The 27,650-nt window shown below is 34.0% G+C and overlaps 1 protein-coding gene across 2 annotated transcripts in view; it reads right to left on the bottom strand.

The window, feature by feature from the left end:
• The window catches only part of LOC126893200 (otolith matrix protein OMM-64), a 150,873-nt gene that overhangs the window by 6,789 nt on the left and 116,434 nt on the right, over window positions 1-27,650 (bottom strand). For both annotated transcript variants that reach the window (XM_050663162.1, XM_050663164.1), the window contains exons 3-7: window positions 20,426-21,575; window positions 19,910-20,374; window positions 14,791-14,963; window positions 14,525-14,716; window positions 11,043-11,306 (exon numbers count right to left, since the gene is read on the bottom strand). In XM_050663162.1, coding sequence (XP_050519119.1) covers window positions 11,043-11,306; window positions 14,525-14,716; window positions 14,791-14,963; window positions 19,910-20,374; window positions 20,426-21,575 — 2,244 coding nt within the window. The remainder of the gene's footprint in view (window positions 1-11,042; window positions 11,307-14,524; window positions 14,717-14,790; window positions 14,964-19,909; window positions 20,375-20,425; window positions 21,576-27,650) is intronic.

The following is a 27,650-nucleotide window of genomic DNA, read 5'->3' as shown; positions in this document are numbered from 1 at the left end:
AACCCAAAACAACAAATCCCGCCTATCAGGCATGATAACAAATGGTTACGAACAAACCAGGAAAATGCAAAAGCATTTGCAAACTATTTCGAAGAAATATTTCAGCCTTTACCTGCAGATGACAATATTATCGATGAAAGAATACATGGATTTTTAGGTAGTATATATCAAATGTCTCCACTTCCCAAACTAACAACACCTAAAGAAGTAGCTTCTTCTTCTTGTGCTACTCCTATCGGAGATTGGAAATCATCAAGGCTACCCTGACTTTGTTTACAGCTGACCTAAAAAGTTCATTAGTGGTGCAGCCAAACCACTCTCTCAAATTCCGCAACCATGACATTCTTCTACGGCCTGGATTCCGTTTTCCTTCTATTTTTCCTTGCATTATATTTTGAAGTAATGAGTATTTATGACCTCTCATCAGGTGACCCAAATACTTGAGTTACTTCGTTTTATCGTTAACAAAATTTCTGGGTCTCTTCCTATCCTTCGTATTACTTCAAGATTTGTGATTCTTTCAACCCAACTTATCTGCAGCCTTCTACGATAGCACCACATCTCGAAACTTTCAATATTTTTTATGTTGTTCTGTTTGAGAGTCCAGGCCTCTACACCGTATAATAGCGTGTTAAATACGTATCCTCTTAGCATGCTTAATCGTAGAGGGATGCTTATATCTCTGTTGCAGAAGAATTTTCTCATCTTTATGAAGGTGGCCCTGGCAATTTCGATACGTCTTTTTATTTCATTGTTTTGGTCTCCAGTTTCGTTTATTAAAGTTCCCAAGTATTTGTAACTTGATACTTTTTCAATTTGAATGCTGTTTATACTAATAGGTGCTGAAAACAAACAAACGAAATAGAGAATGCGGAAAAACCCCCTTACGAATAATTCACACATCCACTACTTCATTAATCACTGAGTGTGTTTCAAAGATCTACATCTTTTGTTTTTTTTATAATATGTGCTGGTTGTGTCATGATTTTACTGAAAACCATATACTTGGTTTTTTTGATATTAATGTTTATGCCATAATTGTTGCAAGCAATATTTATGTTTGTAAGTAATCTTTGTAATTCTTCTACTGTTCTTGCAACTAGTACAGTGTCATCTGCGTATCGAATATTATTTACAACCTCTCCATTGATTACGATTCCTTCATTTGCTTGCAAGTGGTGTATTAAATAGCAGTGGTGACAAAATGCATCCCTGTCTTACTCCTTTACGTATTTCTATTGCTATTGATATCTCATTTTCTACTTTGATGTTAGCTTTCGGATTCCAATATAAGTTTAGATTTATTCGCAAATCTTTATATAGAAGTAGCACAAATTATTAAATACGAAATTTGAACAAAAAAAAGCACCTGGACACGATCTTCATACTGGTGAGATAATCAAACAACTACCAAAAAAGGGATTACAATGGTAACACAACTAATAAATGCGACTTTATGTCTAGGATATTTTCCAGCACAATGGAAGTTAGCAGACATTATACTAACACAAAAACCAGGAAAACCTGCTAAAGAGATAAAATCATACAGACCAATAAGCTTGTTACCTGTTATGTCTAAAATTGCAGAGAAAATTATAAAAGAACGATTATTAATAGAAATAGATGAACATAAACTAGTCCCATCGCATCAATTTGGATTTCGCCTTAAACACTCGATCATCGAACAAGTGCACAGAGTCGTTGATATCAAACTACATTTCAGGAAAAGAGCTACTGCAATGCTGTATTCCTGGATATAAGTCAAGCTTTCGACAAGGTTTGGCACCTCGGATTGCTTTATAAACTAAAGAAAAACCTATCTCATCCACTTTAGATCTCGCTCAAATCTTATCTTGAAGAAAGGCGCTTCCAAATAAGATATGATGACTTTATAACAGACATTCATCCTATAAAAGCTGGTGTGCTCCAAGGAAGTATACTTGGCCCCATACTTTATACTTTGTTTACAGCTGACTTTCCAACCAATGACCATCATTTAACAGCTACATTTGCAGATGACACTGCAATTATGGTGAAAGACAAAAATCCCGAAATTGCGACTCGCACATTACAAACAAGATTAAACAAACAAAACACATAAGTGGGCTTGTAGATGGAGAATAAAAATAAACGACGAATAATCAGCCAATGTAACTTTCACAAAATGCCGAGGAGACACACCATCAATATACATATTACAACAACCACCTAATACCAAAAAAAGATAGTGCCAAGTACTTGGGATTGCATCTAGACAGAAGGCTAACTTGGAAAACACATAATCTGGAATAAACGTAAACAACTAGGAACTGTACTTAAAAAACACTACTGTCTACTTAGAAGTAACTAACCACTATCATTAAAAAATAAGCTCCTGGTCTACAGTTTCATCATAAAGCCTATTTGGACATACGGCGTACAACTCTGGGGTACAGCATCTGACAGCAACATAGCGATCCGAGAACGATTCCAGTCAAAGACATTAATAACTATAGCGACTGCCCCTTGGTTTATCTCAAACCAGGTCATTTACAGTGATTTAAAAATCCCTACAGTGAAACAAGTGATCGCGCAGTGTAGTGATAAATGTCTAAAGCGTCTTGAAGTGCACTCCAACAATCTTGTAATCGGTCTCCTTGACAACAGTGTACAAAACAACAGACTAAATATTCGTAGTCCACTGGATTTACTCTATAGACAATAGACAACAAGTAAAAGTTTAGAATAAGTTTAGATTAAGTAGTGAGGTAAATAGATATGTCATACCAAAGTATATATTATATCCAGTTAGAAAAAAAAAGAATGTGTGTGTACTTTGTACGCACGTAAGAAGTTATAGTTCTATTATATAATTTCAAAGAAATAAATATACATGACAGGTTATTTGTATTTTATTTAAATATAAACTAACTTTCATACCTACCACTTTTAAATTTTTTTTATTAAAACGATACCAAAAATTAAAAAAAAAAGAACACGAATCGTCCGGGATTTGAACCCAGGACCTCTCGATTTCCGGTCACACGCTCTATCACTGAGTTATATTACCTTCGCTTTGACAGGTTACAAGGTTTCTCATACATACTGACAAATTTAATAGACCAAGTGAAGTATACAAAAATACTTTAAATATAGGTACTTACTATTATTATAAAATATCTTATTCCCGACGAAGACAAATCCAAAGACATAAAAATTATAATAAATAATACATTTACTAAAAACACTAATATATCCTTTTAATGACTTACTTGCGCTGACAGCGCTGATACATACATATCTTGAAAGATTAGCAACGAACTACATACTGTCTGTGAGCGCATGCGCCCGGTATTATAAAATTTCACTCTCGATCGTAAAGAAGTATAACTTCAATAATATTCAACCAATAGAGTTATAGCCACTGGGCGATCACTCTAATGTTAAAATTCTGTTCAACAAAAATGCTTAGTGTTTATGGTTTGAAATAAACAGATGGCGTTTGTAACAATTCTGCCTGAGCAGATGGAACGTGAATTATAAATTGTAAAATTCCCTCGTCTTCCTATAGTTTCAGAATCCGTATGGCTTGCATTTTTAGAAGCCTCGGATGGTGTAACCAGAGAAGGTTTTCCATTGTTTTTAATCTGGTTTAACATTAAATGGTATTTTAAATATCATTTTATGTGCTATTAGATTAAAAACTTAAACTTTTTTCTAGCAGATGTCGCCATGGCATCCCTGCCATTTCGTTTGTTGCAATCCGTGACTGCACGCGGAGTATTATCCTGGTTCAGTCAGAGAGAAGAGCATATGTATCTCCTTATGAGGGGATAAGAAGCTCCAAAACCGGTAGAGATGCTTGATGTACTCTCTGATTGAACTACAATATAATATCACTGCAGTTTCGGGTTGCAACGAAATTGAAAATGTTCATTCATTTTTAATTTATACATTAAGCATCAAAATTAACGTATCACCTAGAAAATGGGACATTTTTGATGTCTTGTATTTCCTAAACCTGTTGTCCGATTTTAGTGATTTTTTTAGTATATTATAGCTTTATTCTTCAAGAATATAGATGTTATAATATTATTGCTAAACAGGTAAGTGTCATTGTATACTGGGTGTAACAATGATAGTGTGTTTTTTCCTCAAAGTTTGGAACACCCTTCTTCTTCTTCACGTGCCATATCAGAATTATCCGACGTTGGCGAACACCCTATGGAATATTTTAGCGTATATAAAATATTGAAATTAAAACTGAACTGTAGTCTTAGGCTTTCTTAACATTTTGCTTTTTGATTCATTCACTTATGTTGTATAATAAAAAAGTTAGGTACTTTAACAACTAGCAATATTATTCATCAATACAGGGTGTTTCTAAATAAGTGCAACAAACTTTAAGGGGTAATTCGGCATGAAAAAATAATGACCATTTGCTTTATAAACATATGTCCGCAAATGCTTTGTTTCTCTTGTCCAGGATGTTGAATTTTTTCTTACAAACTGACGATTTATTTATTGCTCTAAAACCGATTGAGATATGCAAATGAAATTTGGTAGGTATTAAGAGGTAGTAATTACGCATTTTTTGACATACAACTAAGAATTTTATATTCACCATTGGCGTGGGTACGGGTATAAACATTTTAGGAACATCCCGTATGCGCCAATGGTGAATATAAAATTCTTATTTGTATGTCAAAATATGCGCAAAAGTTACCTTTTAAAACTTACCAAATTTTATTTGCATATCTCAACCGGTTTTAGAGCAATAAATAAATTGTCATTTTGTAAGAAAAAAATCAACATCCCGTATCTCGGAAACGAAGCATTTGTAGACATATGTTTATAAGGTCAAAACGGCAAACAATAGTGTGTTCTCAAAAAAATTGATAGTGTGTAAAAATGTTTTATTATCAGCTAAGTACTTTCAACACATAACGTGCCATCATCAGAGCTTCGTCCTCTTAAGGCGCATTTAAATCAAAGCGAACACGAACGAACGAACGAATTCGTTCGTTAACTTTATTGTATTTGTACAGCGAATCGAGCACGACCGAACGAATTCGTTCGCATTCGCACATGTTCCAACCGATGTCGGTAAGTGAGCGAATCATCAAAGGAAATCGTTGTTCAATGTGGACAGTGGATAGACGGTAGCGAACGAATTCGTTTAGAAGTACTGATTTAATTTATTTACCAACATTAGTTTGAGAGAGTTGTTTATTGTGTAGTTGTGAAAACATAATTTTGCAATATGGAATATGCCTATGAAACCCAAAATCGAAGCTATATAAAATAATAAACAGAAAACCTGATGCTTGTTTTAACATTTCTATAGGAATGGGTTGTGATGTCTCTGAACTAAAAAAATGAATTAGCTTCTGGCATCATTTAGACGAGAAAGACAAAAAGAGGGTTCGAAGTGGTTTGCTTTTAAAAGCCTAATGTTTTTATTGGATAAATTTCAACCCAGAAACACTAATGAGGTAACCAAATCAAATTAATTGCTAAAATTAATTAAAAGCAAATTTATTTTGATACACCAATTTTACAATTTATTATTTGAACATAATATAGTCATAATATCAAGAGCAAGTAACTTTTTCGAGGAAGAATTTTAAGAAAGCTGGTTCTTTATTACATATGTTATTTTCTAAGCTCCCTCAAACAGCGTATACTACCTGCTACCTGCTATTTTTGTAAGCTATTATTGTATTAAAATTTACCCAGAAAATAAACTTAAACACAATGTGTGACTGGCACTGGCCATCAGCCCATCTTAAAAACATCTGCGGGCAATATGCACTCCGGATCATCAACGAATGCGAACGTTCGCTTCAATGTAAATGGCCCTACTTTGTAGCGAACGAATGACCAAGTAAACACCTACGAATTCGTTCCTTCGTTCGTTCGTTCGTGTTCGCTTTGATTTAAATGCGCCTTTATAAAACCTTCATAGAAGAGCAATTGCTAAACGACACAATAAAAAACATAGATTCTGGGCAAAAGCCACAGATATCGGGTATAACAACCCCTTAACCCGCCAGTGGTCGCTATATGAGATTTTCTCTCACGGTTTAAGAAAATTGCGCACAACTTTTTTTCTGGGAAATTATACGCGTTGTAGTTCCTTCTAGTCTCCTAACTATCCTCCCTCGACAATCTGATAGACTCGTCCGCTCAGATAGTGACTCAGTTTACTTAGTATCACCATATTGTTGAGTCAGTGCGCTTCATGTGTGAGATTCTCTCATCAAGCGACCATCGGCGTCACCAATTATGTATAAAAATTAATTTTATATTCCCCCTTAAAACCTAAAATAATATCCTTTTAGGATGTAATAAATGGCGCCGTGGATGTGGTCGATGATATGAAAATCCTATATTCTGATTCACGGGTTAGTTGTAGATGGTCACTTACCATATATTTTTCAATATTGGCGGCAAGTCACATTTTATATAATAATAACAATAATAATAAAACAGAACACTCTGACTCCCTCTAGGGGGCCTCACTCCTCTCTGAGTACGGCTCACACTCCCTCTAAGGGGGAAATTGACTCATCCCAGATACCTACGGTATCAAAAGGATTGAGCTCTGGTGGGACTCTTTCCGTGTTATCGAGCCCTAGGTGACTTGGTATGCAGGTGTATCTCCCAAAAATTTTCGTACACATCTGGCCGTTGCGAGTAGTACAGCTTTCTGCATGGTCTTGTAAAGATGTTCATTTAGACCCAGCTTTTTTATGCTTTCGAGGAGGTTCTTCGGAATGACTCCAGTAGTAGACATAACAATAGGTATCGTCTGGGTACTTTGCATTCTCCATTGCCTTCGTATTTGAATTTCTAGATCTCTGTACTTGGCGATCTTTTCAGTGAATTTACTACGTAGATTATTGTTGTTAGGTATCGCCAGATCTGAAACAGAACACTCTCAGAAATCAACTTTTCACGCCAGCTGCTCTTAACAACAATGCTGGATGGATAGAAGATACGACACAGAACTGTCAACACTACATTACAACCCTTTATGAACCATTCACTACTGAAGAAGTCTCAAATATCATCAAAGAGCTTCATAACTGGAAATGTCCTGGACTAGATGGAGTTTAAAACTTTTGGCTCAAGAAGTTTTGGAGTGTTCATGAATGCTTATCAGCACTAATTAATCATGTTATTTCTAATCCGCAGGATATACTAGCATTCCTAACTCAGGGTACCAGTTATTTAATGCCGAAGGATCAAAATAACACCCAAGATCCAGCCAAATACCGCCCAATTACTTGTCTTCCAACGTTGTATAAATTGGTCACATCCTGTGTAGCCCGACGTATCTACCAACACTGTGCTCTGAACAATATCATAGAGCCTCAACAGAAAGAATGCGCTAAGGGTTCCATGGGTTGCAAAGAACAACTCATCATCGACTCAGTCATTTCTAACCAGGCATATTCCAAAAAGAGGAATCTATTTACTGCCTTCATTGATTACAAGAAGGCCTTTGATTCAGTGCAGCATGAATGGCTTGTAGATGTATTGAGAATATATAAAGTCGATGATAGTATAGTGACCTTGTTAGAGCATATAATTACAGAGTGGAAAACTAGAATTCACCTTCAAATACCTGGTGAAATTAACATCGAAACTGAAAATATCGCAATCAGCCGGGGCCTGTTTCAAGGAGATTCGTTGAGTCCTTTATGGTTCTGTCTAGCTATGAACCCACTATTCAGCTATTGAACTCCACAGATACAGGTTTTACCATCAAAAATAACAACAATGTGGTGGCGAAGCTTAATCATTTATTGTACAAGGATGATTTAAAATTAATGGCTTGCACTCGAATCCAACTCGATGAGATGCTAAAAACTGTAGAAATTTTTCTAATGATATTAGTATGCACTTCGGACTAGACAAGTGCCGTATTTTAAATATAGCCAGAGGAAAAGTACAGCCCGGAGGATTCGATATGCAAAATGGCCAGAACATCGGGGTCATGGGTGAAAACGATATGTATAAATAAATTGGAGTAAAGCAAGCGCGGAAAATTGACCAAAAACAAACGAAAACAGAGATAACTACAGAGTTTATACGAAGGGTAAAACAGCTGCTTCGCTCACACCTTAACAGTAGAAATTTGTTTAAGGCACTAAACACCTACGTATGTTCCGCGCTTAGCTACTCATTTGGCATTGTTAAGTGGACAAAACGGACATAGACAATCTTCAGCGAAAAGTAAGAACGCACCTCACAAAGGCACAAAAACACCATCCCAAAAGTGCAGTGGAAAGAACGACATTACCACGGAATTTAGGAGGAAGAGGACTTATGGTTATAGGTGAGCAATTAGACAAACAAATTGCTAACTTAAAAACTTATTTTCAGATGCAGGCTGAGACATCTACTCTACATCGCGCTATCTGCGCAGTATATGACATGACACCGATCAAACTGAGGGAACCAGAAATGCGCATAAACCACCTTACTAAAGACGAAAAAATGTGCACCTGGATGGGTAAACCTCTACACGGGCGACATCCCAATGAGGTTAGCCAAGACAATGTCGACAATACAGCGTCGAACTATTGGTTGACATCAGAAAGGATGTTACCTGAAACGGAGGGATCAATACGGGCCATTCAGGATCAGATTATACCAACCAGAAATTACCTGAAATATATTGTCAAAGACCCTCAGGTTCAAAACAACAGATGCCGATATGGATGTCAATCCCAAGAAACCATCCAACATATTACCGGGGGCTGCCAGGCATTTGCTGCAACTGACTACAAGGAACGGCATGACTCAGTTGGAAAGATCCTTCATCAAGAGATAGCTATCAAACTGGGACTTCTCCAAACGGACCATCTCCCATATTGTCAATACGTCCCTGAGAGTATGCTTGAGGATGGCAACTACAAGCTATACTGGGACCGCACTGTGCTCACAGACCAAACAGTGGCACATAATAGACCACATCTCGTAGTAGTTAATAAATTAACAAAACAAACAACACTAATTGATGTGGCGATACCTAACAACAATAATCTACGTAGTGAATTTACTGAAAAGATCGCCAAGTACAGAGATCTGGAAATTCAAATACGAAGGCAATGGAGAATGCAAAGTACCCAGACGATACCGATTATCATGTCTACCACTGGAGTCATTCCGAAGACCCTCCTAGAAAGCATAAAAAGCTGGGTCTGAATGAACATCTTGATAAGGCCATGCAGAAAGCTCTACTACTCGCGACGGCCAGAAATGTACGAACATTTTTGAGAGATACACCTGCATTCCAAGTCACCTAGGGCTCGATAACACGGAAAGAGTCCCACCAGAGCTCAATCCTTTTGATACCGTAGGTATCTGGGATGAGTCAATTTTCCCCTAGAGAGAGTGTGAGCCGTATGGCTAAATCTGAATAAACAGAAAAACGTCGTGTCTTTTTAAAGCAAATGGCTTTATCGTTAATGAAACCTCATCTTTTTTGTAAAATTGTGTAAAGAAAGGCAAAAGTTGGATATGTGAGAGAAAATCTCACGCGCGACCACCCGCGTAACAACCTGCCTAGCGACCAATTCCGGGTTAAAATTAATAAATTCACATCTAATTTCTTTTTTATTTTAAAAAGACAACATGGATGAGTCAAACCATTTTGAGCCCACTGGTTTGACTCAGCCATGTTGTCTTTTTAAAATAAAAAAGAAATTAGATGTGAATTTATTCATTTTAAGGGGTTGTTATACCCGATATCAGTGGCTTTTGCCCAGAATCTATGTTTTTATTGTGTCATTTAGCAATTGCTCTTCTATGAAGGCTTTATAAGAGGACGAAGCTCTGATGATGGCACGTTATGTATTGAAAGTACTTAGCTGATAATAAAACACTTTTTACACACTATCAATTTTTTTGAGAACATAAACTTGTTTGCGGTTTTGACCTACTTAGAAATGTGTACAAGTCTTACAGTCTTTTCCAATTTATATGTTTATAAAGCAAACGGTCATTATTCTTTTTGCAGAATTACCCCTTAAAGTTGGTCGCACTTATTTAGAAACGCCCTGTATTGATGGATAACATGGCTAGTTGTTAAAGTACCTAACTTTTTTATTATCCCACATAAGGGAATGAATCAAAAATCAAAATGTTAAGAAAGCCTAAGGCTACAGTTGAGTTTTAATTTCAATATTTTATATACGCTAGAATATTCCACAGGGTGTTCCAAACTTGGAGGAAAAAACACACTATCATTGTTACACCCGGAATAAAATGACATTTACCTGGTTAGCAATAATATTATTATATCGATATTCTTGAAGAATAAAGCTATAATATACTAAAAAAATCACTAAAATCGGATAACAGGTTTAGGAAATACAAAACATCAAAAATGTCCCATTTTAAGGTGGTGCGTTAATTTTGATGCTTACTGTATATTTTCTCTATTTGGAGTACGAAGGGGACCATTCTCGCTGGAAATGTACCGCCTGAGCAGATGGGACGTGAATTATAAATTGTAAAATTCCCTCATCTTCCTATAGTCTCAGAATCCGTATCGCTTGCATTTTTAGAAACCTCGGATGGTGTAACCAGAGAAGGTTTTCCATTGTTTTTAATCTGGTAGGATATAAAATGGTGTTTTAAATATCATTTTATGTGCTATTAGATTTAAAACTTAAACTTTTTTCTAGCAGATGTCGCTAGGGCATCCCTGCTATATCGTTTGTTGCAATCCGTGACTGCACGCGGAGTATTATCCTGGTTCAATCAGAGAGAGGAGCATATGTATCTCCTGATGAGGGGCTAAAAAGCCCCGAAACCGGTAGAGATGCTTACTCTACTCTCTGATTGAACTAGAATATAATAGACTGCAGTAAAATAAAGTATTTGATACAGAAGAACATGAAACCTTCACAAAATTTGACACAATTTTCACTTTGTAATAAATTTTTTATACTTTTGATAAAATACTTTATACGATGGTGATGATGGTGACAATGATAGAGTCAACAAAAAGAAAATTATTTAAAATACTGTGAATCTATACTTACAGCGAATCTACGTGCGCTTGCTATTTTATTTTCAATTCTTTTGTCGACAGCCCCTCTTAAGTCTCTCAGAAAAGCTCTCTCCTGAGCTTGCAGTAGTCTCACAGGGGCCCAAGGTTCGTAAGGTCGTGACCATAATGAGGTTGTGTACATAATTGGAGGTTGCGGAGATGACATCAAAGGAGAAATGTTCCATATCAAGGCTCCTTGCACTCTCAAGAGCTCTTCTGGTTTGACTCGGTCGGCTTTGTTGAGAATAATACGGGTCTAAAATTGAATTTTCAATTAAACATGTTTTTAATATTCAAGTAGGCTTGTGTTATTCAAATTAAAAGTTACTAAACCTATACGTAATACAGTCGAACCCGCTTATTAGAGTACCGGTTGTAGGAATATCCCGGTTTATGGAATAAAAATTCCCGAAGGTCCCGAAACGTTTTCATTTACCTACTCCTTAATAAATTGATCCGTTTATGCGATACGTATTAATAAAATCATACCGCTTATTAGAATATTTTTCAGGCCGACGAATAAATTTTTACCTACAATTTCCTAAAAATTTAAATTATGTCTTGTATTATGGTTTCTCGCCAAGGGCCTTGACGGCCTGTAGTGCTGTTTTGTATTAGGGTTGTCAGGTAATAAATATTTTATTAGTTTGTTATAAGTACCAATTCAATCGGTCGTCGACAAATTCACGTTTTCAGCCACCCACTTGCCTGTTATAAAATTTTTTAAAAATAGTTCGCCCATCCTAATCGCTTGTAATGCTATAAGATAAGACGTTTTCTGAATGGCCAAACCAATGTAATTTTTTCTAATTTTTATAATTTAGAGTAACAAGTGACTAGTATTTTATGTAATAAAAAAACAAGCTACAATTGCCGATTAGTTTTCAAGACTAAATAAGTAACTTACTTATATCATGTATTTTAATACGAAAATATTTACATAATCTATACATATTTTGCATAAATTTCGTATTAATTACTGTATGCATCCACATAATATACTGACTTAATGTAATTTGGTCTTTTAATAAATAAGTTACACTAAAAAGACCTAAAACCATATGCATACATATTAACATGGTATGTACATATGGCCAGCAACCAATGATCGGTTATTAGAATATCTCGGTTATAAGATATCTCGAGAAAGAAAGCTAACTAAATCATGAAATTCGTTGCTACTTCCGGTTATACCGGAAATTGCTTATAACTTCGTTTTCTTAAACGGAACACCCTGTATATTTTTACATTTTTGGATTCTCCTCGATGTCTTCTTTCTTAAAATATGAGGTTTTTTAATAGTATACGAGGTGATTTAAAAGATAATTACGTTTTTTTTATTAATTTCGTAGCAACATTCACACCCTGTAGAATTGTACTGACTTTGAACTCTATTTATGTTCAAATCATTTTTAATATAGTCTACTATTGTTAAAACTTATTAATATAGTGAAATGTTTCATTTTAGTATACAGGGTTGGTCGAACCTCGGAATGAGTATTTTCTGAGTTTTCTGAAATGAAACACCCTATATTTTAGTATTGCAATGAAACGATATTTACGGTATCTTTTTATTTCTTAAGCATTCCCTATACCTAACTGCTTTAATTTGTAAGTTATTCGTGAGTTTTTAAGAAAAACATTAATTGCAACAAAAATTACCTGAAATTTCATTAGGTTGGCCGTAAAAATATTCAATAAAAAATAGTTTTTTGAAAATAAATGCATATTAACCTAGACTGATCCTTAATTTATTAATGTTGTATGAGGCATCAAAATACCTACGTTGTTAAGATTGTTGGTGCGTAAAATATTAATAAAAACATACAATATTCTACCTAGTTGGCTATGGCTATGACTTTAACACTAAATTAGCTTAAACATTTGATGTTATACTATTTTTATAGTTCCAGTTGCTTTGTTAACATTACTAATATGAATTTTTCTAATGGGGAACTTTTATAAAAAAGTTAGTGGTTGACTCTTTTGGGAACATAATATAGAATGAGTCCTGGAAAGATGCCAGATGCATGTCGAGATGAATGGCGAACAGCGCGTCGAGTATCCTGGCTAGCAGCGAGGTTTGACTATATTCGTGCGCTAATTTTATTAACATGAGATCCGGTCTAATATGTACCACTGGTTGGTCTGTGAGCACAGTGTGATCCCAGTATAGGATCCCCCAAACCAACGCGAAACTTTCGCAACCGCAACCTACGCGGAATCGCGGCGAATCGATAGGCACGGCGGATTATGAACGTGTTCAGACCACTTTGCGCGGAATCCGCAACGGTCGCGGCAGAACAGCGTTCCTTTCATGAAACGCTGCATGCACGGTTTTTTCCGCTACCGTTGTAGTTTCGCGTGTTTTAAAATGGTTGTTACAGAAAAACTCATTGAAATTGTTAAACAATATCCTATAATATATGATTTAATGGACGAAGATTATAAAAGTATAGGAAAAAAGGATAAAGTCTGGAATAGTATAGGGTCAGAATTAGGAGAAAATGATAAGTTTTCATTATATATTATAATATTATTATTAATTTGCGTGCATAGAGATTACGCCCAGTTAAAAATTTGGTCATTTTTGATGTCTTGTATTTCCTAAACCTGTTGGCCGATTTAAAAATATAATTTGTTCACATTTGTATGGCGAATAGTCGCGTCGGCTTTCGCGTCAATATGGGGAACCCTTGTCCGCTACCGCTCCGCCTGCGAATGTTCCGCTACGGAAAATTCGCGTCGCAAAAATTTCGCGTCGGTTTGGGGGATCCTTTGTAGTTGTCGTTTCAAGCATTCTATCAGGGACGTATTGATAATAAGGGAGATGGTCGGTCTGGGGAAGTCCAAGTTTGCTAGCTCTGGGTGAGTCAGTGAGTGGTGGTTAGTATATTATTATTATAATATTATTTATTAAATTAGTTATACAGTAGACTCTCTCTATAACGAACACGGGTATTACGAGGTTTCGCTTATAACGAGGTACACTAGATGTCCCATGAAATTCCTATTGAACTATAACGAGGCATATTTGGTTATAACGAGGAAAAATGAAATCCAACTATATGTTTCTTTACCTGTTTTTGGCGTGGTTATTGTTATAAATAAATACCCCACTGCCTGTATACAGGAATGCCCAACATCTGTGTGCTTACCGAGCCCACTGTAATAAATTCCACGCCTATAATAAACTTCTTCCTGTCTATTTATCTATCGACCGATATTGAATGTTACAATTTACGATGGCCAAGTTTCATTGTTGAAGTCGACCATCGACACCTAATAAACACCGTAAGAGGCATCAAACTATTTCAGTAGTGGTGGTATGCACAATATTATTGTTGTCTGATATAACGAGATCCGCTTATAACGAGGTAATTAGTCCGCCATTTCAGTTCTTGTTATAGAGGGAGTCTACTGTAATTAATTGTTTATTATTCACGGGTAATAGGTAATATACAAAATAAATACCTGGTGTTCTCGTCCCTTGAGTTGATCTAGGATTGCTTCAGTTTCTGGTCCTACGTCTAGTTTTGAGGGATCGTACACTAGGAATATAATGTCACCTCTATCGATAAACCACTGACAGGCATCATTAAATGGAAATACCCTTGAAACTTGCTTCCGAACTTCAAGAATACCAGGTATTTCCACAATGTTAACCTATAAAATACAGCAAAATATATTAAACATATTTTATATACAGTTAAGATTTGTTACAATGCTGATATACTAACTTTTTCTAGCAGTTTAGAAGGTAGCTTAACACCCCTAAGGCGTTCCTCTAATCCTTGTCCAAACTTTTGTAATCCAGAAAATGTGAAGTCAGCAGCTAACTCACTGCCATCAATTACCTCTGGTTCTTCACCATACATTAAAATGTTGAAATAAGCTGGGGATGGTTCAGCTCCTGATTGAAAACATTTAAATCAATATTAGCAAGTATTACAGCCCATAAACATATTAATATTCCGCTAATATAGTCCAGGGTAATATGGCTTTTTCCATGACACTTCAACAGCTAGGGTACTAAAGCAATTTTTGACAGATAATTCCTATAAGAACAAATTGTAACTATTTCCTGCGTAGGATCTGGCGGCCATTTTTAATTATAAACAATTTAGTGTTAAAAAACGGCCTTGTTTACTTTTTTTTTCCAAATTAATGGAAAACAGTAAAACTTACGGTTTTCTTAGTACAAACATCTTCGAGAGAATGGAAAAAGCTTTAAAATGGCATATTATAAAGTTTAATATACTCATTTTTTGTTAATATAATTGCGAAAAAAGGTCGAAATTTCAAAAAAATTAATTTCGCAACAACTATTTTAAAAATAAGTGTACAGCTTTGAAATTTTTGTCAAATGGGGGTTCTTTGATTCTTAATGTGTGACAAAAATTTCAAAGAGATTCATTCAATTGTTTAAATTTTATTAAAATTGTTTTTCCCAGAGAGCTTTTTTTTGCAATAACAGAAGTCAGAAAAGAATACTGTGAGAATCATTCTGCAGGTATCAAATGAAAGACCATGTGCCAAATTTTCAAATTGGTTTAAAAAAAGTGAATAAAGATGCATTTATTGGTAATAAATAATTATGCTAAAGTATGGTCAATTTTTCCTTATAGACTTTTTATTTTTTTATATCACAAATTAAATATATTACAATTTTTCATCAATTATCATATACATAACATTACTTGGTATTTGTGCACCTAAAACACGGTAAAAATAGATTTTTTTGAAAAAAGTTATTCAAAAAGTTTATAAGGAAGAAATGACGATACTTTTGCATGATTTTTTATTACTAATAAGTGCATTTTTATTTACATATTTTAAACCAATTTGAAAGTTTAACTCATGCTCTTTCATTTGACACCTATAGAATGGTTTTAAAATCATTTTTTTTCTGACTTATATTATTGCAAAAAAAGCGCTCTGGGATAAACAATTTGAATAAAATTTAAACAATTAATGAATCGCTTTGAAATTTTTATCACTCACCAAAGAGCCCTCATTTGACAAAAATTTCAAAGCTGTATACTTATTCTTATAATAGTTATTGCGAAATTAATTTTTTTGCTATTTCGACCTTTTTTCGCAATTATGTTTACAATAAATGAGTATATCAAACTTTGTAATACGTCATTTTAAAGCTTTTTCCATTCTCTTGAAGATGTTTGTACTAAGAAAACCATAACTCATAATGTTTTCCATTGATTTGAAAAAAAAAAAAGGAGAAAAGGCCGTTTTTTGACACTAAATTGTTTATAAATAAAAATTGCCGCCAGGTCCTACGCAGGAAATAGTTACAATTTAGTGGCTCTTGAAGTGTCACGAACAGGGTATATTTTTGTCTTTTTATTACCCTGGCCTAATATATTACCCATAAACATATAATAAAAGATGATAAGTACATATAACTAAGCCATACACTAAGGAAATGAAAACGACAAAAAATGGTATTTTGGTATGGTATCATGGATAAATGGAAAGCCTATGGAAGCATATTGCAGGATTTTCTACAAAAGCTACAAAATATATATATATATATATATATATACGACTGATTATAGTCATATTTTAATATTTTATATGTAAAGTATACAAGTAATCGTAAAAATTGAAAGCATAAGAGGTACACATACATGCAAGGTTGAAGACCTATAACTGGGTATTAGCAGGAAACAAATAGTGAAATAAATACATTAACAAGATGAAAGACAAAAAGTAGTGAGAACTGTTCGGAATAAAAATTATCACTAGGATTGTACAGCGAGGCCAATCCTCACTGCAAAAAAGAAATAGATTAATGACCTAAACATGGAGGTGGCAGGACTATGCAGATTGAACAATGTGCCTAAAATTAAGAAACAGGAAAAAGAAGAATCTGACATAAAAAATTAAAAAAGAAAAAGCTCTATACGTAAAATTCAGAGGTGTCTGACTGGATAGTGGAATTGGGTAGCTATTCAAAATGGCCTCACTCCCAGAATTCAATTATTTTTTATTGGTTTACGTTCAATGTGATTCAAAAGTAAGACTCTCCACTAAGCCCAATTTTAACTCTCCACCTCCTTACTCCTAGCCCCCCACCAAAAACTTCATTTTTTATTTTTTTTTGGGTGGGATGCAATCAATTTGAAAATTTAAAAAAATTCACACTTATAATTCAGGCTTTTACAAAGCATTCCTATTTTTCATAGACCCCTAGATTGAGTGTACATAACCTTAAAATGCATTTTTATTTTTTTTTTGGAAAAAAACGTATAAATTTTTTTTGGAGATGGTTACAGGTCTAATTTTCTTTAGTTTGCATATTTAATCAAAAACTATGTTACTAATTTTTTTCAGATGTTTTCGAGATGAGAAGTTGCGCCACAATCAAAAATCCGAAAAACTGTTTTTTAGGGGGTTTTCCCCAATTTATAAACTTCAAAATAGATCCAATCAAGTTTTTTTGTAATTAACTAGGTATTCTAATTGGGAAATAAACCGCAATTTAACTTGAAAACATAAGTTTATTAACGTTTCGACTTCCACATCGGACGTCATTAAATAAGCCGCAATTTAACTTGAAAACATAATTTTATTAACGTTTCGACTTCCACATCGGACGTCGTTGTCAAAATACAAAATATAAATGAAACAAAGATTTTGTTGCTTAGTAAACAATTTTTCTAATAATTTAATTTAATCTGACTCATTTATATCGGCAATTCAGACATATATTATACATTTTAAAGTAGAAGACTTTAAAATGATATTGGCAATATTTATGAGTTGCGTTCCTGTGACGACTTTATTGAAAGATAGTTCATTCGATTACATGAAATCAACTTTAACTCAAGAATATCCGTCACAAAAAAATCATAGCATGTGGTCTGTCTTTAAAAAGGCAACCACATGCAACGGTGACAGTAAAATTCTCGTGTTAGAGATTCAATAGTAAATCACAGTAAACTATATATTAAGACCAAATACTTACAATGTATTTCCTCGTCATCCTCGTGATTTACTATGGAATCTCTAACACGAGAATTTTGCTGTCACTGTTTCATGTGGTTGTCTTTTTAAAGACAGATCACAGGCTATGATTTTTTTGTGACGGATATTCTTGAGTTAAAGTTGATTTCATGTAATCGAATGAACTATCTTTCAATAAAGTCGTCACAGGAACGCAACTCATAAATATTGGCAATAACATTTTAAAGTCTTCTGCTTTAAAATGTATAACATATGTCTGAATTGCCGATATAATTATTGAGTCAGATTAAATTAAATTATTAGAAGAAATTTTTACTAAGCAACAATATTTTTGTTAAATTTATTAATATTTTGTATTTTGACAACGACGTCGGATGTGGAAGTCTAAGGGCCGGTTGTTCGAACGCTAATCAAAAATAATCATTATCAAATATTTAATTATTGTCACAACTGTCAATGTCAACTTTGATTGAGTTGCTGAAAACATAATTATTGATAACAATTATGAAATTAGTTAATCAATTATGTTAATTGATTAAATAATTTCATAATTATAATTAATTATGTTTTCAGCAACCCAACTTAAGTTGACATTGACAGTTGTGACAGTAATTAAATATTTGATAGTGATCATTGTTGATTATCGTTCGAACAACCGGCCCTAAATGTTAATAAAATGATTTTTTAAGTTAAATTGTGGCTTATTTCCCAATTTACAAAAGTTGTACAAAAGTTAATTACAAAAATGCCACAAAGAAATAGCTTCAGAACAACATTAAGTTTTTTATAGGTTACATATACTTAATTTAAAGTAACTGAGTCCTTTAGGACATTAAGAAATGGGAGAAAAACGTTCAAAACCCCCAACAAAGACCCCAAAAACTCACATTTTTGGGGAATTTGATCGTGCTTCTCCTGTTTTTGAATGTATAAAGGACTCGGTTACTTCAAATTATATATATCCTATAAAAAATCTTGATTTGATCTATTTTGAAATCTACAAAATGGGGAAAAACTCCCTAAAAATTCAGTGTTTCGGATTTTTTAAGGTAAAATTATTTTCACCTTAAGGAAAAATCCGAAAAAAAAATTAAAAACATACTTTTTGATAAATTCATTTTAAGAAAAAAGTTATAAGCTTTTTTCCAAATAAAAAAAATAAAAATAAAAAAGTAGACATAATTTATATAGAAGCCTGAACTATGCTTGTGCATTTTTTGAAATTTTTAAATTGATTGCATCGCACCTAAAAAACAAAAACGAAAAATAACATTTTTGGTGGTGGGGAGTGGGGGAAGGAAGATGGAGGGTTAAAATGATTCTTATTTTTAATCACATTTAACGTAAAAAATGAATTTGATATATTTTAAAGTCTATAAAATGGGGGAAATCCCCAAAACACCCCTAAAACATCAGTTTTTCGAATGTTTGAAGATGGTGAATCTTACGAAAAAATATTAAAAAAATTAGAAATATAGTTTTTGATAAAATACACAAAATAAATGCATTTTGAGGTTATGTACACTTAACCTAAGGGTATATAAAAAAATAGACATGTTTTGTAAAAGCCTTAACTATGCGTGTGAATTGTTTGAAATTTTTAAATTGATTCTATCGTACCTAAAAATAAATAAAAACGAAAAGATAACTTTTTGGGTGGTGAGGGGAGGGGTAAGGGGGTGAAGGGTTAAAATTGAGCCGAGTCTTATTTTTTTAATCACATTGAACGTAAAAAATGAAAAAAATTAAATTCTGAGTGTGAGGGCATTTTGCCTATCTTAGCATCCTTTAGCATGTATCCTTTACAAATATCACGAAGCTCACAATCTGGATCAAGTCATAATACAAGAAAAATTAAAGAAAATTAATTACCTGTCCTTAATGAGGTTTCGTTATATTCGTTGTTAGTCAGATAATTTATAATTGATGATTTTCCTCCACTCCATGGTCCCATAAATAAAATTAGTGGCTTGGAGAAAATTTCCGAATCACCAAAGTGCCTGTTACTTAAGTCTCTGTATTTATACAAAACTTCTAATGGCTTGATAGCATTTTCATACAGTTTCTTGAGATCTCTTAAGGTTATTTCAGAGACCCTGTTAATTATTGTTTCTGTATCTGAAGATTGCTCGTCGAGCTTAAGAAGTTGCTCCACGTGATCTCTGGGTCGTAAGTCGCTTGGAATTTCTGTGTCCAAGGATAGTTCCTCCACAGGAGCACCATCTTCTCCACTTTTATTATCATCAGTTGAATCATTTTCCCTGCTTTCGTCACCATCTTTTTCGGCTTCGACAGACTTATCATCCGCATTTTCTTCCCTACTGTCACCCTTAACATCTAAAATTACAAAATTATGTAAAATATTTACTACCTAAGTTGAAAACTTACCATCATCTTTATCATCCTTATCATCTTGTTCGGTTGATTTTGTGTCATCTTCTTTGCTATCTCCATCTTTTTGGTCATCATCCTTGTTTTCGGCACTTTCTTGTTTGTTATCCTCAGTGTTTTCGTCTGATTGAGGCTCTACTTTTTCATCAGACTTGTCAGCATCTTCTGTTGTACCTTCTTTAGAATCCACATCGTCTTCTTTGGACTCCGCGACCTCTTCGACTTCCTCTTGTTGTTTATCATCTACTTCTTCTTTTGTAGCTGCTTCATCCTCTTTTGAATCTTCCTTTGATGCATCTTCTTTTAAAGTAGCTTCTTCTTCCTTTGATTCTATTCCATCATCCTGAGCATCATCAATAGATCTTTTGTGGCGTTCATGTTCATCCTCTTTACTGTCATCGTCGGTTTCGTCCTTAGTAACTTCTTTTGACGCTTCTTTATCGTCTTCCGGATCATTTTTTTCATCTTCTTTTGAGTCACCATCTTTTCCATCATCTTCCTTTGAGTCATCCTCTTTTGTATCTTGTGTATCTTCTGTGTTTGTAGGTTGTTCCTCTTCACTCTGGGCTTGCTCTTCATCACTTTGAGCTTGATCTTCTATACTTTCCTTTTGATCTTCAACTTGTGCTGCTGGTTCGTCTTCTTTGCTTCCATCATCTTGATTTTGGGATTGTGTTAAATGCTCTATAATTTCGGCTTCTATCCTTTCCTCTAAACTGTCTCCATGTTCCTCACTCTTATCATCTTGTTGAGCTTGTTCCTCTTTACTTTCATCTTGTTGTGCACCGTCATCTTCAGTCGAGTCATCTGCGTTTTGTTGAGCTTCAGCTTCCTCTTTACTATCGTCAGTATCAGCTTTTTCTTCCTCACTCTCAGCCTGCGGTTCTTCACTCTCCCCATCTTCGCTCACATTATCATCAGCCTGCTGTTCTTTACTCTCCTCATCTTCGCTCGCCTTCTCATCAGCTTTCTCATCGTCCCCTTCATTGCTAGCTTCATCCTTACCATCGTCTTCTGCGCTTGCTGTTTCGTCTGTTTTGGTATCGTCTTCCTTCGAATCTTCTTTTTGTTCGTCTTCTTCAGCGTCCTTTCGATCGGCATCATTTACAGAAGCTTCATCTTGTTGTTCTTGGCTAGCATCATCTTGCTAAAAATATTAGAATTAGTAAAAGATATTAAAACTGTATCAAAGAAAACTCCATTGAAGCAGCAAATTATTTTAACTTGAATGAACTGAGTTAAAACAAATAGCATAACATGTATTTTGATTAGGTAATTCTGTTCTAATATTGTTTTCAAACTAAAAAATAAGTTTTCACAATAAAACGATGCAGGAATGGATGTTCAAATAAACTGGGGGCAGTTCATATGGGGTCTTAAGATAATTCATGTAGATTTTGAAGAGTGTTGGAGAATGATTGCAGCCTTGCCTTAGTCCCTTAATTACCCTAACATTCTCGAAGAACTGGTTGTTCGAAGATGGTTGTAGAATCTTTGTATTGCTTTCATAAGTACAATATTAACAGATGAGCTTTCCAGTACATGCCATAGTCCAAATAGTGGTATTGTCTCATAAGCTTTCGTCAAGTCTACAAATAATACATGAGTTGATCTATCGATATAGGATGGTGATGTTGAGGTATAAAATTTGAGTCAGCATCAGCTTGGAATTGTGAACAGTCTCTTAAGCAATTGGCGAAGTACCACAATGTAACTTTGATGGGCGCAGAGCATAAAGGACCGACAAGAATTCGATAGACTAGCGGATATAACAGTATCACACTGGTCATGAGTGCCAGGCAATTAAGGAATTATCATCATCAATCAGCCAATCGCGTCCACCGCTGGACATAGGCCTCCCTCAGTTCTTTCCATGTTCTCTACATTGGGCCGCTTGTAGCCAGTTTCCCGCTACTATTATAATGTCGTCGGTCCATCTAATCGGTGGTCGTCCTCGGTTTATTTTATAGTTTTTGGGCCTCTATTCCAGGATTCGTCTTGTACACCGTTCATCTTGTATTCTAGGTAAGTGACCTGCCCAGGTTCATATCAAGGAATACATGGTAATTAAAGAGCTGATGAAGTTAACTAAAAAAGAGGATCAGCTACAAAATACTTCGTTGCAGTATATTAAAAAATTTCAATACAGAGATTCTGCGTTGCTATTTATTTTTACTCAGAAACATTCAAATATGATCTTTAATTAAATTTTGAAAAACGAAATATTATTTTTACAAAAAATTTAGTACCTAATTCTAATTTGAATTGGTTAATAACTAATGTTCGATTATAACACAAATTTTTGAATCGTGATGATGAGAATTGATTATTACCATTCGTAATGGTTTGCAATGTAAGGGTAGTTGAGTGTAAAAATTTGGAATGTGATATTTTAATATTGTAGAGATTTAAGTTGAATGGTATATAGAGGTCTAGTTATTATTCATTGCCAGTGGTTGCCAATTTTTTAGCTTCCTTGGTTACATCATTCTTCCACCTTAGTCCAATCTTAGTCCGTGGTGAGGTTGCTAGATCCTCCATTGGGCGTCTTCACAGATATAGAATAGGGGAATACCTTTCAGACATGGATGGTACCGAAAAAATGAAATACTCAGAGTGGACCAAACCTAGCACAAAATGAGAAGTATCATTTAATTACTGTCTTAAACTGGAGAAGAATACTTTGAAACAGCTTTATAAATATAGGTTTAGGCAAGAATTACTGTATTAGATTTTAACGACGACTAAAACACTGCGATTGGAAGGCAACGAGAAACCTCCTCATTATATTTCCTAGTCTGCCGTCCTAAGAAAGAAGGCAGCATCTCCGCAAATGTAAGTTTCGAGATAATGCAGATTTTAATAGACAAGGCTGAGCCACCATGAAAATATTTATGGATTCTAGAATTGTTTAACTGCGTTGTAGTTCTTTTTCATATCATTGAATAAGTTAATTTTTTTTATAAGAATTTTTTATAAACATTAATGAAAATGGTGGTTACTGCTTATTATACGCAAGGTATGTTATTAGAACTTTGCTTAAAAATAAAGCAGCTGCTAGATTAAAAAGCAGTATCTCCATTTTTTTATGCAGGAGATACTGCCTTTTAGGTTTTATAAAATACTTACTGCCTTTTAACTAAGTAATGCCTAACAGCAAGTTGAGTTACTGCAATTTTAATAGTCTACCAGACCCAGGAATGAAGGCTTACTGCTTTCTAACTTTGTTAGGTATATTAATAATTGTATAAGAACCTATATAAAAGAGCAAACTCGAAAATTGTAAAAATTGGAGATACTGCCTTCTTGCTTAGGACGGCAGTAGTATAGACATCATGGCATTGATAAAAGAACGAATAACAATAATTATGATGAAAATATAAAAATAGAGATACCAACAAATACCATGAAGTCAATGAACTCATACAAAAATTAAACAAGTCAAAGAACTTATGGCTAGGTAATTTCTGTAAAGAAATAGGAAAGTATGGGAGACTAGGAAAAATCTTCACAAGAAACATAAATATACCTGCGGAATTAAGAGACCAAAAAATACTTACTTACTCAAAGATCTGAAATCACGAACAACAATGCGGCGAATGGTTGAGATACATCAGATCCCAGTATATTGAAATCGGAGGTCATATGAGCAATCTAACGAACCAAATTTTGGACGAGAAAAGTGTTTTAACTGTTTTACCTATTTAACTGTTTTATTTAATAAAATTCACAACGAAGGAACAATACCAAATACAATACTAGGAGTTATTTGAAATACACAATGGACTAAACAGGGAGATGCACTTTCATCATAACTCTGCAACTTAGTTCTGGAACATACAATCAGAAAAGCAATAATCGAAAAATCGACTACAGTATTCGATGTCGAAGGACCAAACTTACTGTCGGCATTTGCAGACGATATCGATCTAATAGGAAACACCAGATTAGATGAAGGAGGCTTTCGTCAGGTTTAAGAAGAAAGCAGAGAAGATGGGGCTCCTAATCAATGAAAACAAAACTAAATATATGTACCGGGTGTCCCAATACGAATGGCGCTCGGCCATATCTCAGGAACCGTTTATAGCACAGCTTTGTAACAGTGTAATTTGTACAGCATAATTGTAAGTCCACCGCTAGAGGGCGTAATTGAATATCAAAAATTAAAAAATCGAAATTTTACAAAATGTGCCTAATGAAAAGGCACTGGAAATCCGATTATCGTATTCTTCACAAAATTCTGCGCATATTTTATTTCACAAGTTTAGGTCTACCTGTGCAAATAAGAGGTGGGGGTGAGTGGGAACCTTGTTATGAAAACATCGCTGTAAGTCCGGTTCTGCTTAATCGATTTTTGCAAACTTGGTCTTGTTGAAAACAGCTCTTTTTCGTCAATGTAATAGTTATAATTTGGAAACAGCCTATTACGTAATATGCCGGCTAGGAGGCGCTATTTATTTTCTTTTTAGAAATCTAGTTTTCTTTGGAAAATATTAAATACAAGTATGTATTTTTTTCCTGTATTACAAAATTAGATCAAATTAGCAACAGAATACCGAAAACCGCATGTCTATACCTTTTTTCTATCTCGAGATATCTTAAGAAACGTGTAAATTTTAAACATTACTGTTGCTGTCATATAAGTTGAAATATATAGAAGCAAGTAGTATGCTATGGAAAAAAGCAAAGAAACATTTTCCAGATGTCACCATATATAATAAATCAAAACAAAATATGAAAAACTCTACTACTGGGGTGACGTCTTTTGGGATATTTCATTGCATATATTCTAGCCGCAACAGTTGCATTTCTTATGCATTCAAAGAATGTGGCTATCACGTCAAATGCTTATTAGTTTGTAAGAATCATCTTGAATTTCACTCTGTATAAATTTTATATAAAATTTAATAGAAACAAACCGCAACAAACCATCAATGAACAAATTTTTACGTTTTACTGATTTGACACATAATTTGACACATGATGACTTTTTGAAGTTAATACTTCTAATAGTTCTATTTTTTTCCATAGCACACTACTTGTTTCCACTTTGACTTCCTTAACTTAGTTTTTTTTTATTTATTAAGCTCAACAGGCCGTGAAGGCCTAGGGCTGAAAGATTTAATTTTTCCTTACAATTACTATTACATATTTATATATAATGCTATATCCTATACTACTATAATATATACAATATTACATTTGTTTGTATAAAACACTTAATACTACACTTAACATTATAGTCTTTCCATACATTTCTTCCAAACTTAGTTTACCGGTGACAATAACAGTTATGTATTTATCTTAGTTGGGAATGGAATAATTGATATTAAAATATAATCAAATAAAATTTAAAAATTTGTGTAGAAAATCTGACGTTTTTACATTTTCTACGATTCATCGAGAGAAAAGCAAATGCGCGGAGGCAACAATTCATAAAAATTTACATATTAACGCTATTTTTTTGGTATTATTTTAAGTATTAAAATTAGTGTAATATTTAAATAAAAATTAAATTAAACTGTTTAAATCATAATAATAGAAGTATAACTTCTTACTCGCGTACAAAGTACACACACTCTTTTTTTGTTATATTTTATAGTGTTATTTGTCTTATTGTTGTTTTGATTTATTATATACGGTGACATCTGGATAATGTTCCTTTGTTTTTTCCATAGCACACTACGTGCTACTATATATTTCCACTTATATGACAGCAACAGTTATGTTTAAAATTTACACGTTTCTTAAAATATCTCGAGATAGAAAAAAGATATCGACATGCGGTTTTCGGTATTCTGTTGCTAATTTGGTCCAATTTTGTAATACAGGAAAAAAATACATACTTGTATTTAATATTCTCTAAAGAAAACTAGATTTCTAAAAAACAATAAATAGCGCCTTCTAGCCGCCATATTACCTAATAGGCTGTTTCCAAATTATAACTATTACATTGACGAAAAAGAGATGTTTTCAACAAGACCAAGTTTGTAAAAATCGATTAAGCAGAACCGGACTTACAGCGATTTTTTCATAACAAGGTTCCCACTCACCCCACCTCTTATTTGAACAGGTAGACTTGTGAAATAAAATACGCACAGAAATGTATGAAGAATACGATGATTGGATTTTCAGTGCCCTTTCATTAGGCAAATTTTGTAAAATTTCGATTTTTTAATTTTTAATATTCAATTACGCCCTCTAGCGGTGGACTTACAATTATAAAAATAATTTCCAGGCTTTCTCGGGGCAACTTTTGTTATAATTTTTTTTTCTCAAAGCTGTATTATAAACTATTCCTGAGATATGGCCGAGAGCCATTCTTATTGGGACACCCGGTACATGAGTCCCAGTAACCGAAACAGAGATAGAGTCGGACCGAATATCACCATAGATGATTTTAACGTTGAGCCCGTCAGAGAATTTGTATCTTGGAACAACAATAACTGAACACAACGGACCACAAGAAATAAACAATAGGATACAAGCCGGCAACAGATATCTTTATGCCCTTCGACATCTTATAAAATCGAAACAACTAACAAAACAGACAAAGACACAACTATATAAAACAATTACACGACCCGTAGTGATGTATGATAGCGAAACGTGGACGATAACAAAGACAAACAAAGAAGATCTTTGGACCGATGCTTGATGGAGCAAAAGGACAATATAGGATAAGAACTAACAAACAGTTCGAAGAACTACATCCAGACGCTAACATAATAGAAATAAAATCAGAAGACTCCAATGTGCAGTACACCTCACAAGATGTTCTGACGAAAGAATAGTAAGGTTGGTATGGGGAGAAGGGGTCTACCCCAAAATCCCGACAGCCAAAATACCGACAGCCAAAATCCCGACGGCCAAAATCCCGCCAGATTTCCAAAAGTACTCGTACAATAGGTGCATAGTATCTATTATCTATTTTTGTTACGTTATTGTTTTGTTGTTTTGTTTAGTTTACCGTTTAATATGAACTAATTTTCTAAATAAAATTTCTAACATAGGTACATGAATTAAATTAATGTTGTTCTGAAGTTATTTCCTTGTGGCATTTTTATAATTAACTATTTCTATGGGAAATAAGCCAAAATTTTACTAAAAAAATGAATTTATTAACGTTTCGAAGCCCAAATCGGGTTTCGTTGTCAAAATACAAAATACTTCTAAAATATGAATTAAATTATTTTTCGTCGTCTCTTGTGATTATATATTG

The sequence above is a fragment of the Diabrotica virgifera genome, chromosome 10 (genome assembly GCF_917563875.1).
Source record: "Diabrotica virgifera virgifera chromosome 10, PGI_DIABVI_V3a".
NCBI classification, from domain to species: domain Eukaryota; kingdom Metazoa; phylum Arthropoda; class Insecta; order Coleoptera; family Chrysomelidae; genus Diabrotica; species Diabrotica virgifera.
The sequence above is the reverse complement of the archived record's forward strand: the minus strand, read 5'-3'. Positions and strand labels throughout refer to the sequence as shown.